Source organism: Elephas maximus, chromosome 1 (assembly GCF_024166365.1).
Source record: "Elephas maximus indicus isolate mEleMax1 chromosome 1, mEleMax1 primary haplotype, whole genome shotgun sequence".
Taxonomy (NCBI): domain Eukaryota; kingdom Metazoa; phylum Chordata; class Mammalia; order Proboscidea; family Elephantidae; genus Elephas; species Elephas maximus.
Window position 1 is genome coordinate 208,741,495 of NC_064819.1, and position 13,336 is coordinate 208,754,830.

The window sequence follows — 13,336 nt, forward strand, 5'->3', positions numbered from 1 at the left end:
AACAGGTACTTCACTAAAGAAGACATCTAGGTAGCTAACAGACACATGATGAAATGCTCATGATCATTAGCCATTAGAGAAATGCAAATTAAAACTACCATGAGATTCCATCTCACTCCAACAAGGCTGGCATTAATCCAAAAAAACACAAAATACTAAATGTTGGAGAGGTTGTGGAGAGACTAGAACACTTACACACTGTTGGTGGGAATGTAAAATGATGCAACCACTTTGGAAATCAATTTGGTGCTTCCTTAAAAAGCTAGAACTACCAGACGATCCAGCAATCCCACTCCTTGGAATACATCCTAGAGAAATAAGAGCCTTTATGCGAACAGATATATGCACACCCATGGTTACTGCAGCACTGTTTACAATATCAGAAAGGTGGAAGCAACCAAGGTGCCCATCGACGGATGAATGGGTAAATTATGGTATATTCACACGATGGAATAATACGCAACAGTAAAGAACAATGATGAATCTGTGAAACATTTCATAACATGGAGGAATCTTCAAGGGCATTATGCTAAGTGAAATTAGTGAGTTCGAAAAGAACAAATATTGCATGAGACCACTATTATATGAACTTCAAAAACAGCTTAAACAGAGAAGAAAATATTCTTTGATGGTTACGAGAGGAGGGAGGGAGGGAGAGAGAGGGGTTTCCACTAATTAGATAGTAGATTTTAGGTGAAGGGAAAGACAACACACAATACAGGTAGGTTAGCACAACTGGACTAAACCAAAAGCAAAGAAGTTTCCTGAATACAACTGAACACTGAAGACCGGAGTAGCCAGGATGGGGGTTTGGGGACCATGGTTTCAGGGGACATCTAAGTCAATTGGCATAATAAAATCTATTAAGAAAACATTCTGCATTTCACTTCGGAGAGTGGCATCTGGGGTCTTAAACGCTAGCAAGGGGCCATCTAAGATGCATCAATCGGTCTCAACCCACCTGGAGCAAAGGAGAATGAAGAACACCAGAGACTCAAGGTAATTTTGAGCCCAAGAAACAGAAAGGGCCACATTAACCAGAGACTACATCAACCTGAGACCAGAAGAACTAGATGGTGACCGGCTGTTAACTGCTGACTGCCCTTGACAGGGAACACAACAGAGAACCCCTGAAGGAACAGGAGAGCAGTGGAATGCAGACCTCAAATTCTGGTAAAAAGACCAGACTTAACGGCCTGAATGAGACCAGAAAGACCCTGGGGGTCATGGTCCTCAGACCTTCTGTTAGCCCAAGACAGGAACCATTCCCAAAGCCAACTCTTCAGACAGGGATTGGACTGGACTATACAAAACAGAAAATGATACTGGTGAAGAATGAGCTTCTCGGATCAAGTAGACACAGGAGACTATGTGGGCAGCTCCTGTTTGGAGGGGAGATGAGAGGGCAGAGGAAGCCAGAAGCTGGCTGAACAGACACGAAAATAGAGAATGGAGGGAAGGAGTGTGCTGTCTCATTAGGGGGAGAGCAACCAAGAGTTATACAGCAAGGTGTATATAAATTTTTGTATGAGAGACTGACTTGACTTGTAAACTTTCACTGAAAGCACAATTAAAAAAAAAAGATTTTGATGCATTTTAAGCCTTCTGGGTAAGCTACAAACGGTCCTTTTTTTCATACATATTTAAAAGACAGGGATAAGCAAAATATACAGAAAGCAACTAAAGATATCCTTTGTTTTGTTTTCAGTGGTATTATATGCATCAGGAAACTAAGTTCTACTTCCAAAATTACCTCTACTTCCCGCCAACACTCCACAAAAATGCAAACTTAGTAAGCAGACCTTAAGAAAGCCTATGGTAGAAGTCAAGTAGTTTAAATTAAAACCACAGGTTTATAAAAGAAATGTGAAAGTAAAAATGTCAAAACAGGTTTAAACAGAAACAAAACATTTACCAAAAAACTCATTAAATTGTACTTTTTTTTTCCAGGAGTGATCAAACTGTTTTGTATATACTATTTGACTTAGTTATTATACTCCAAAGAATACTATCTACAAATATACAGGAGGTTCCTATAATCCAAGGATAGCTCGTAATGGAAAAAGCCCATTCAAAGTTAATCCACTTGAAATATGAAGTAAAATTTCATAAAGAGAAAAAATTTAATTGGGGTCTTTGTCTTAAAACTTACACAGAAAAATTGTAAAAATTCATATGTAAAACAAAAAAAAATGTTTTTTTTGGGGGGGGAGTATAATTTGGTGGCAAAATTAATAAAAGCACTAATTTATTTGGTGAACATTTACTAACGGCCTACACAGTGCCAAGCTCTAAAGATAGAGAATTGAACAAGAAGACAAGACCTCCATTTTCATGGAGTTCTCTTCCTAACAAAGCAGACAGAGATATCCTTAAACTTCATTTTTCACTTTCACAGCACAATCATAAAGGAAAAAGGTCATAATTAAAGAGTATCGTTAATTATTCCCAAGGATCCTTACTAAAATCCACTAATATATAAACCACAACCTTTTAAAGCCTGCACTGTGTCATCAAACTTATAGAATTTTTCATCTTCAAGTATTATCTGGCCTTGTTTGTCAAGGCCTTTGTCAGGGATTTGAGCCGTTCTAATTACTCTGACCAATTTCATTATACGATGCATCTTTGCCAATATTTGCAATTTTGCAATTCAACTGCACTGACTTGTCAACTACAATACTGGACAATCTAGAAAGAAACGACACTTAGCATTAAGAACATATGTGTGTGTTTACGTGTATGTGTGTGTACTGGGGGAGTGATGAGAACCAATTCCTCGGTTGGAAAGTTAATGGAGAATATTAGTGTACGTTTTCATTATTTTTTCCTCTCCAATGAATGACACCTGGATAATGAATTTTTGAAAACAAAGATTCTGGGTAGTTTGTACAAAACAAATATATATGCATAAGCACGTCATTTGCAGCACTGTTTTGAAGGTAAATTTAGGTAACAGCCCCAAAATCCATCAATACAGAACTCATTAAATCAAGGTAGATCATACTGTGGGACACCTTGTATGATAAAGAATTTGACAGCTCTATATGTGATAAAGTACAAATATATCCTATATATATATTTTTATTTTACTGTGGTAAAAGATATCAAAACATTTGCCATTTTTAAGTGTACCATTCAGTGACACTAATTACATTCACCATGTTGTGCAACCATCACCGTTATTCATTTTTCAATATTCTTTATTAAAGAAAAAAATCAAGGATGTACAGTATGACTGCACCTGTGTAAAAGCAGACGTGGTTATGTGTGTAGGCTTTTATAGGTTAAAAATTTCTGAATGGATACAAGAGAAACAATAATGATTAACTCTAAGGGATGGGAGGAGGGGGTATATGACTTTGTGTCTTTATAGCCTTCTGTATAACATAGATCTACCGGGAACACATGCTATTCTTTATCATTGCGGGAGAAGGGGAGCATCTATCTGTTCTTTATCAGAGACTCTAAAGAGAAGAATTGAAATAGGGTTCCTCTAAGTATCAAGCTAGTCTTAAGTCTGGATTTACATGGATTTTTAGTAAACTATTCATGAAAATTTCCACATGCCTCTCCTTCCTTGGCTTTGAAAAATTTCACACTGGAAGTGCTCAGAGTTTGGAGATGTATATATACCACGCACCATATAAACAACAATAGAACATCTGCCCAAAGTTACTGCATATAGCAGTGATTACAGAGGAGAAGACAGGGAGCACACTCCTTTCCCTCTTTGAGATACATGTGAGCAATGGGGGTGTGGAGACAGTAAATAGTTAAAAACCACTGGTTCATGCATTTAGTCATTTCAAAACTGTCAACACCGACTTATGTACTACTCATTTTGCACTCTGCTAGGCTCTGTGATACACTGAACAAAACCAACCCAGTTACTGCTCTCCTAAGAGTCCCTACTTGTTTGAGAGGGATATTTCTCAAATAATCACAAAAATACATGTAAAACTGCCACTGTGCTAAAAAGAAGATTCTTTAGCTCTTTAGAGGAATATAAGATATGTAGAATCTAAACAAACTTGTGTTTTTACTTTAAGATATAGTATTGTGGTAGGCTCGCAGGTCACCTTAACAATTTTTTTAAAAGATGATAACCATTCCTAGAAGACATCCTTTCTTGAATTCAGCTTCATTAAGAGATTTCTGCAGAAAAATTTTTGTATGCTTTCTTTATAAGGCAGTGAAAACCAGTTTTCCCTTTTTATTTACCTGCCCAATTCAGCACTGATGTTATATATTAAGTGTTTTGATTCAAGACCATATAAGTACTTCTACCTATGACCTTTAGCTGTTCTATTTTATCTGCTATCTAATCTAGTAAGTCTGTTCAAATGATTTTAGAAAAAATACATATCTATACCACACGTTTGTATGTCTACAGAAACCTCCAAGTAACTGTAATTCAAGTCACTACTGGTCACCACCTATTTGCCTGTGAGTTACTTAAATTGTAAGTATATGATACTTGTGGGGCTAATATTTTCATTTGTCCCAATAATCACAAACTTATCAAAGGACTATTTTCAAAGATGGAAATATGTGGAAAAAAATCTTACTTTGAAAATGGTACACATTTAGCATTCATTCATTCAATAGAGATTTACTATGCAACTTACCAGATGCCTGGCAAAGTTCTGAGGTTACAACGATAAATATGACACTTTTTTTTTTTTTTCAAGGAGCCCAGACTGTAGTGTAGAAAGAGGAAATAAAAAAACAGGATTCAGTGTGATGTGTGCCATAATAAATAGCATGTAGAAGATGCTATAAGAGATCAGAGGAGGGAGAAACCACGTTTGCCTGCAAGTTAGAAAGGGTCTACAGAGGGAACAGTTACGGTAAATTCTCATGTGAGCCAAAAGACACTGTTCGGGGTTTTTCCCCTTTAACTATGAACTTCTGCAATCACAGCTATATATAAAGATTTTTATGGATACTAATTAACAACCAGTGTCAAGGGACAATTTCTATATTCACAATCATGTCATATGCAAGTCACGCTTATGATAGATAGAAGAAAAAAGATTATTATAGTGGCTCTCTCAACCCCACAACTGATAGAACTCTAAAATTTACCTTTTATAAATATGCAAAGATTTAAATACAATATTATGTGGTCAGAATGTTTACAATAAACTTGATCAGAAAACCATATAATATTATATGTGGGAGGGGAAAGCTACCTGAGGCTGTGATCCCTAGAGGTATTAAAACACTATAGTCAGAGCAACAGTGCACAGATGTAAGTAGGAAAAAAAATCAGTCTTCCTTTGCTAAACAGATCTAAAATTAGACAAAAAAGGCAAATGCCCATAAAAGAACTTCTCTCAGCACCATCAGCCTTCAATTTCAGGCAGTAGATAAATTTATAGAGGAACAGATTTTATTTAAATTAAATAAAAGAAAAAGAACCCACTAACTACATGCAAAAGCCAGACTCACTGATCTGAATGCAACAGATGACAAAATCAGACAAGCTTCTACAAAACGACCCATAACAGAGTAAGCATGATTTAAATTCTTTTCCAGTATTACCATGCTATCAGCTTTCAAAGGCTTAAAGTTCATTAAAAAAAAGGCAAGATACAAGCCCCAATTTTTAAATCAATGATAAAGTTTGAAGCTACCACAATCTCTTTCCTTGTAGCTACTATCAAATGAGCTAAACAGGGAAGTTTTTTTTTTTCTTTCTCATATAGGTAAATTAATGCACTTTGAAGCAAAATTATCTATCAAAGATACTTAACTTTGAGATCAAGCTAGAGGTTAAATAAAGCTGAACAACCGCCTGAGATAATCAGGAGAAATTTAAGATTCTCATAGGAAAATATTTTCTAACAAATTAAAACAAACACTAAAGTTTAAAAATCAACTTATTGGTAAATTTCAAAGGTCAATGTGTAATTCAGGCCCTGCTATACAAATGGCATCTAATTCACATTTCAGGTGGAGAAACAGAAGAAAAAAATGTTTACAACTTGCCCAAAGTCACAGAAGTAACCAGCAAAACTAGAAGCAGCAAAACTCACATTCTTGACTCTAAGGAGACTGCTCTCATGACAGTAAATATATGAATATGGTTCTGTCTACATAATTCAGACAATAAAGCCAGCCTATGTGCATTTCCGTGCTAAAGGGACACTGTCAAATTCTGTTTTAACTTCCCTTTTAAAGGTACAAAATTCTAACCTAGAGTTCAGTGTGTAATGCATCATATAAACAACAATGAAACATATGCCCAGATATTAAAAAAAGAATTTACATGGTATCATTGAAAACAATAATTTGCTTTTAATTAAGCTCATTAAGAATTTAACATTAGATTGCTTTTTATTCACTCAGAATTTAAGAAAAATGTACTAATTTTTTTATCCCTTAGATTTTTCTTCCTTTTAAAGAAAAAAAAAAAAAAAGTCACTGGTACACATAAACATTTACCAAAGCACCCATCATAAGACTCAGTGGTCCTCCCCTTCTTTTAACATTTGATAAACAGCATTATCTAAAATTAAACACAAAATTTCAAGATTTCCTTAGAAGCTTCAGAAAAGAGCGTGGCATTTTAAAGGAAAATGCTCATAGATTGCAAAGGTCTAATGATACAAATTTTTTACCTTAAACAAATTAAGATGCAAGAAATGCCTTCGCCTTCAACAAATTAAGATGCATGAAATGGAAAAAATGTTTATAATGAGGACAGGCTGCTTCACTCACTTCAGACAATACAAAACGGAATTAAAGGTTTTTTTTTTTAATGTAGCAAGAAGGAGCCCTGGTGAAGCAGTGCTAGGCGTTCAGCTGCTAACTGAAAGGTCAGTGGTTTGAATCCACCAGTGTTCCAGCCGCTCCGTGACAGAAAGATGTTGCAGTTTGTTTCCATAAAGATTACAGCCTTGGAAACCCTAGGGGGCAGGCAGCTCTACTCCGTCCTATAGGCTCGTTATAAGTCGGAATCAACTCCTTGTCAATGGGTTTTTAAGATAACAAGACACTGTGAAACGCTCTTCAAATATCAGCAAGCCATGAGTGTAAGGGTGAAGTAGTAGCATATATTCTTTATCTCTAGTTTTAAAAGTTGATTAAATAAAGTCAAATCATTAATCCAAATTCAGCCTGTACATCTTATTCTGATGGCAAATCCATGTACTCCTGATGAAATGCTAAGCCATTAAGTTTTACTATTTTGATTTTGCTTTAAGAATTAAGCGCCATGTTTACAAAGGCATGCAACCAGCTCTCCTCATCTCTGAGTCTTACCTGCTGCATCTTCCAAGTCGATTAGCTTGGGCATTAAGCTTTCAGGCAGCTTTTCAGGTAAGTCATAGCCATTCTTCCTAGCAACTACCAGATGAAAAGCAGCACAAAACTCATCCAGTGTCAATGCTCCATCTTTATCAAAGTCTGAGAGTTCCCTAAAAGACAAACTTACTATCAATATGATCAAATCCCACTACAGATCCCTTTACTTTTCAAAAGAAAAAGAAACACTTTCCCAAAGAAAGTGCAAAAAAAAAAAAAAAGACAAGAATTTAAAAAATTGAAAAAAAAAAAAAAAGCTAAATGTTAACTGTAGACTCTAGATAGGGGACACCTAGATGTATGTTTGCAAATTCTCATATCAAAATGTCAATAGCTCCAATAAATAAGGACACAAAAAATGATCTTTAACCCATGTGCATTTTCAGTAACAGAATTTAAAGTAAGGCTTATGCAATAAGTCACTGGATTTTTTTTAAAAAACTTCTACATGTATGTATGCACTTTAAATATCAAAGAGAACTACTAGACTTGTTACAAAAATACAGCAGCTGAAGCTTCCCTGCTGTACTTCTCATTTCCTAGACCCAGAAGCAACCATTTTTTTATGTATTTCTGTTAAGTCTAAATAGCATGTGTATATGGCTAGCTCGATTTTTCAGTTTTAGGCACTAGCTACCTACCTCCTGCTATAGTATTTTATGCTATGAAAAACCTATTAACAAAATAATCTGGAATACAGAAAAAATATATCAATATTAAAAATTAAAAAAAATAACTTTTACCTGATAATTATTTTTAAAAACCAATTTGTGATCTAATGACTAATTCTAATCACACCGCAGCTATTCTGAGTCTCAGACTATGTTTAAAACAGGTGCTAAGCACTGTGTTTAACTGATACAGGATTTATCAAATTTGTTAAAAAACAAACGTGATAAACATAACCATCTATGAGCAAGCTACCTTTTATTTCATGCAACTCAATATCATTATATAACTACAAAAAATAACTAATACAGCTTAAGGAATTTAAAGGAGTTCTTTGCTAATAACTACTGTACCAGTATCACTAATTTTTCTAGAGATTGAGAGAAAGCTGGCTATCTTAACACTGAGTTCTTTAAGAACATTCTTGAAGAAGCTAGTTTACTAGTTTATTTTATAAAGTTTCACAATCTACCTGATGAAAACGCCTTTGAAATAACCTATATCACCCCACTAATGGTATACCCCCACACTTACCAAATATGAGAAAGTTCAAGAATAGGAAGTTTTGATTTTGTAAAAAACTCTTTAGCTGCAGATCCTGAAATATTAAAACAGTGGTGTTTAATGTTATACTGAACTTACAGATCCAAGAATAAAATGTGAGGTATGAGTCATTAGGCTTTTCTTATTCATTGCGAAGATGGTAACCTTAATATGTATATATGTCATGGTTTTGGTTCCCAGTGATTATCAACTTTTTTCAGACAATTTGAGGATTAATGATCTTTTGTAATTATATAATAGATGACTGATAAAACAATGTCTTTGAGATTATGAAATTGAGACTTTGTCCTGTCACATCTAGAAGAACTTCTGTTTTTAACAACTCACCTGGAATAAATCCGTTTAGATCAGGCTGAATGGTTTTAAACTGATTTACATAATACTGTCTTTGTTCATCTGTTATTTTCCAGGGATCATCATAACTACTGGATTGCCTACGAATTTCATTGGCAGTTGTAGCTGATGCTACAGTTCGTACTGTTGTCTGGTCCTGTAATGAAACATTGTTTCCTCAGTACAGCATCTATCTATATGATTAACGGACCAAGGTACTAGGTGACTTATCTCTGAAAGTAAAACTTATTTTTTATGGACTTTTACAATATAAGAAGTCTTTGCAAACTCATTAGCAAACTACACATTTGTTATAATCAGGTTACTAGATGTGTTTCTGCACAGTGATATATAAATGTATAGAAATGATAGCCATCATGTAAGCAAAAGAAAGTTATGAAAAATGTGCTAAGAAAGCCAAGCAAATATATCCCTAGATGCAACATCTTTTAAAACTTCATCAGAGACTTAGAAATAGAAAGAAAATCAGCCAAAACCTTTAGTGAAACATTCCAAAGGTAACAGACTTGAAGAAAAGGCACAGAGCAGAGTTCTGTTCTTTATAAAAGAATGGACTTGCATTTATAAAATTGCAACAGCAAAATATAAAAACAATGGCTGCAGCAATACCTTGAATGAAGCAAATAAAAATGCAATACCAATAAAATGTCACACCTGGACAGAAGCAGGATGCATGGCTAAAAGAGTACTGGTTGGTGGAGTATCTGCAAAACTGACCCAGTTTTCTTGAGGTGGAGGTGGAGAATGACCTGACCACACTGTTTCACCAGCAGAAGAACCTAAAAGCAAAACGGTACAGGCTGACTCACTTTTGAAGGAAAAAAACTAAGTTCCCAAGTATTTACTTAAGATTGTAACAAACACACACATATTACAAAAGTTTCATGTGACACTCTAATTTTGGACAAATTCAACAACTACCAAAACAGAATCTTTACTATATGATTGAAATTTATACATCATTTAAATCTTTTTAATCTTGTTTTGCTTCCTTGTCAATAACAAAACTAATATACACCCAATATTCAGGGGAGTGATTATTTATTCATTTTAGCTTCAGAGAATCAAATATTCATAAACATCTTTCTAAACATCATGTAGTATACAGTGAAAAAGAGGAAGACCCTCAAGATGGATTGACACCGTGGCTGCGACAATGGGCTCATGCATAACAATGATTGTGAAGATGGCACAGGACTGGGCAGTGTTTTGTTCTGTTGTACACAGGGTTGCTATGAGTTGGAACGGACTTGACAGAACCTAACAATAACAACAAACATCACATTGTTTTTATTGCATGTTGTTGAGTTGATGGCAACTCATAGCAGCCCCATGTGACAGAGCGGAGTTGCCCCATAAGGTTTTCTTGGTTATAAGCTTTTTGGAAGCAGATCACCAGGTCTTTCTCCCTTGGAGCTGCTGGGTGGATCTGAATCACCAATCTTTTGGTCGGCAGCTGATCGCTTAACTGTTGAACCACCAGGGCTCCTTCTAAGCGTCATATAGATGGAAGTAAATGAAATTACCACTTTTCAAAGTGATACAGCTACTACAAATTTTCATAGTTGACTTTTGCTTCTGTTTAAGATAACTTAACAATTGATAATTGTCTCGGAGGTAACTCTTAAAGGAAATTTACCAAGTTACCTTCAACTTACAGCCCTAAATAATTGTTACTTCTAAAGAACTTCTAATACCTGATTGTGCTTCACCAAATGGTGACCAAAATGGCCCAGGTCCTGCAAGAGGCCTGTCATTATTTCCCCCACTGGGGTGACGGTTGTGCTTCCTCCATGTGTGTGGAGAAGCTGGCGGAGACTGCTGTGGTGAAACTACTGGGGACGCAGGTTCCTGGAAAAAATATTATTATTTAAAAAATTTAATTTTAAGGTAACATTTTAACTACTAAGGTACACAATGAAAGTTCTCCTGTAAGCACCTACAGAGGGCATCAGCTGATAACATTTACATGACCGTGATTACCTGCTGATCTGCAGGTGTGCGGGGCTGGGCACCATCATGGCTTACGGATCCTTTTTTCACTTGTCCCCTGCCCGGTGGTGGAGGAATTACACCAGAATAAGACCCCTGATTTTCAGAATCTGAAGAATATGAGGCTGCATGGCGAGATTCTTGTTCATTCTTTGAAGCTACAAATCTTGGCAGAGGAAGGTCCTTTACTGTTAATCACATAAATAGTTACTACTTTAAAATAAAAAAAAAAGCACACATAAAAACTGAAATAAAAGATTAGACATCAGAAATAATTTTCGCTAAAACCAGTACAGAAACAACAAGCACAAAATGTCTACCACTGCAAAATGTAGCCTATCATCTATCTTAGAATGTAGATGAACCTAAGAATTTCCTTCTAATGAGAAGGAAATGGTAATACCAAATCATCCTTCTAAGGAGTAACAGCAACAGCCATTTAGGAAATGTCCACTGCATGTCAGTCCCTATGCTTACTACTTTACATTGATCTCGTAACCGTATCAACCCTGCAAAGCATTACCCCCATTTTACAGGTCAGAAAACTCAGGCTCCGAAAGCCCAAGGCTGCACTGGTAGCAACTGACAGGATTTGAATCCAGACCTGTCAGACCATGAATCCTGGCCTGCTGCTTCTACACCACCTGGGTTCTCTAATGCACTAACTAAACAACAAAAAAAAAAAAAATGCACTAACAGCTCCAGGTAAAACACAGAATATGTCACTAACTTTGAGACTTGATTGATTTAGACAATGCCATAGCAGAAATACCTGAAAACACCTTACTGTTCACCTATCAAAGACACTACACAACGTATTACATCTCTCCTCCTCAATCTGCTTATGACGCTCCTACAGCCAGATATTCTACATCCAATCAGGAATAATGGAGGAAGATAAAAACAGAACTTCTCTGCAGGTCAATCACAACTTATCCTTTTAGACTAGAAAATACACAGCTGCAGAGTCATTTTCAGGGGAAGGTATACTTCCCTCCACTATATGATTACACCCTTGTTTCTCTTTAAAATCTCCACACTAAGGACTTGGCGGCAGTGGGTTGTTTTTTTTTTTTTTTTAAGGAGGGAAAATATTAATTTCATTCAACTTTTATGTAAAAGAATTCAAAGTTACCCCAAATGAATGTAAACTCTCAACCCTAGAAGAATGATGCATGGCAAACTAGAGGTCCACAATGAAAACTTCCACCCAATAAACTGAGCAGGCACTTAAGGCTATTTTTAAAAATTCTAACATTATATAAAACCTGAATTTTTCTTTTTTTTTCCTTTTCCCTATGAAAACCACAAAGCCCTCTGCATTTAAGTGCCTGTCTTAAACAAACAAAAAAACAGTTTCCATCCTTTTCCATATCAACAAGCCTCCAAATAACTGAAAAATGAATGTTCCTAGATGACCCTTGTGAGGAGGTCAGATATCTGTAGCCAGGTTTTGTCTGTTAACACTTTAATATTCGTCTCTATCAACCAGAAAGTTTTGGTCAACTGATACTTTCTAAGTCCAAATGGAGCCTTCTCAGCATTCCCAAACAAGACAAAATATGTCATTTACTTAGTTATTAGAAAAGATGAAAATAAAGAAGTCACAGGTTTTAATTTTTAGTAAATTAATTCTGAAAAATCACCTTTTGAGCAGTACTTATATTACTATCAAATATGTAAGAAATGTGTATTACATGTTGTAAAGGATTTTAGATTATTTTTCTAATACAAATGAGAAGTATATGGCAGTGGGAATAAAGTCATGACACTTCATTCAAGGTCACAAACATCACTATAATATCAGAAAGACTCAAGTGTTCTACTAACTTTACTTCATTTGTGATTAGAAGTCTATCTTCATTTCAGTTATTGATACATACACTCCTTATTTACCTGTATTTATACTTTCCACTCTTAGCGGGAAACCAGACTGGGCAACAGCTACAAGTTTCAAAGCAATATAGAACTGACTTCTTCCAAAATAACCCAGTCTTGTTGCACCACAAAGCTCCATGATCTATGAAAGAACAGAATGGTAACGGGAGTGTTTATGACAAAAGTTCTTCATTCAAATAAGCAGCTATCAAACTTCTCTTTGTAACTTCTTAAAAACACATCTGTGATACGTGATATATTACTCTCAAGGAGCCCTAGGGTGCAGTGCTTAAGTAGTAATCTGCTAACCAAAAGGTTGGCAGCCTGAACCCACCAACCACCCCACCGGAGAAAGACATGGCAGTCTGCTTCAGCAAAGGTAACAGCCTAGGAAACACTACGAGGCAGTTCTGTTCTGTCCTATCTGGTCGCTGTGAGTCAGAATCGACTTAACGGCAGTAGGTTTTGGGGTATATTACTCTCAAGTGACAAACAACTTCCTTGATTTTCAAGTTTATGTTTAAACATTAAAAGGCACTGGCCTTACAATAAGGTTATCATTTCC

General features: G+C 35.7%; 1 protein-coding gene across 6 annotated transcripts in view; it reads right to left on the bottom strand.

The window, feature by feature from the left end:
• The window catches only part of REPS1 (RALBP1 associated Eps domain containing 1), an 82,902-nt gene that overhangs the window by 39,084 nt on the left and 30,482 nt on the right, over window positions 1-13,336 (bottom strand). For 5 of the 6 annotated variants that reach the window (XM_049902295.1, XM_049902286.1, XM_049902271.1 and 2 more), the window contains exons 2-8: window positions 12,790-12,913; window positions 10,885-11,081; window positions 10,599-10,752; window positions 9,556-9,680; window positions 8,875-9,037; window positions 8,518-8,581; window positions 7,273-7,427 (exon numbers count right to left, since the gene is read on the bottom strand). In XM_049902295.1, the coding sequence (XP_049758252.1) occupies window positions 7,273-7,427; window positions 8,518-8,581; window positions 8,875-9,037; window positions 9,556-9,680; window positions 10,599-10,752; window positions 10,885-11,081; window positions 12,790-12,913 (982 nt within the window). The remainder of the gene's footprint in view (window positions 1-7,272; window positions 7,428-8,517; window positions 8,582-8,874; window positions 9,038-9,555; window positions 9,681-10,598; window positions 10,753-10,884; window positions 11,082-12,789; window positions 12,914-13,336) is intronic. The other variant, XM_049902277.1, reaches the window with a different exon arrangement.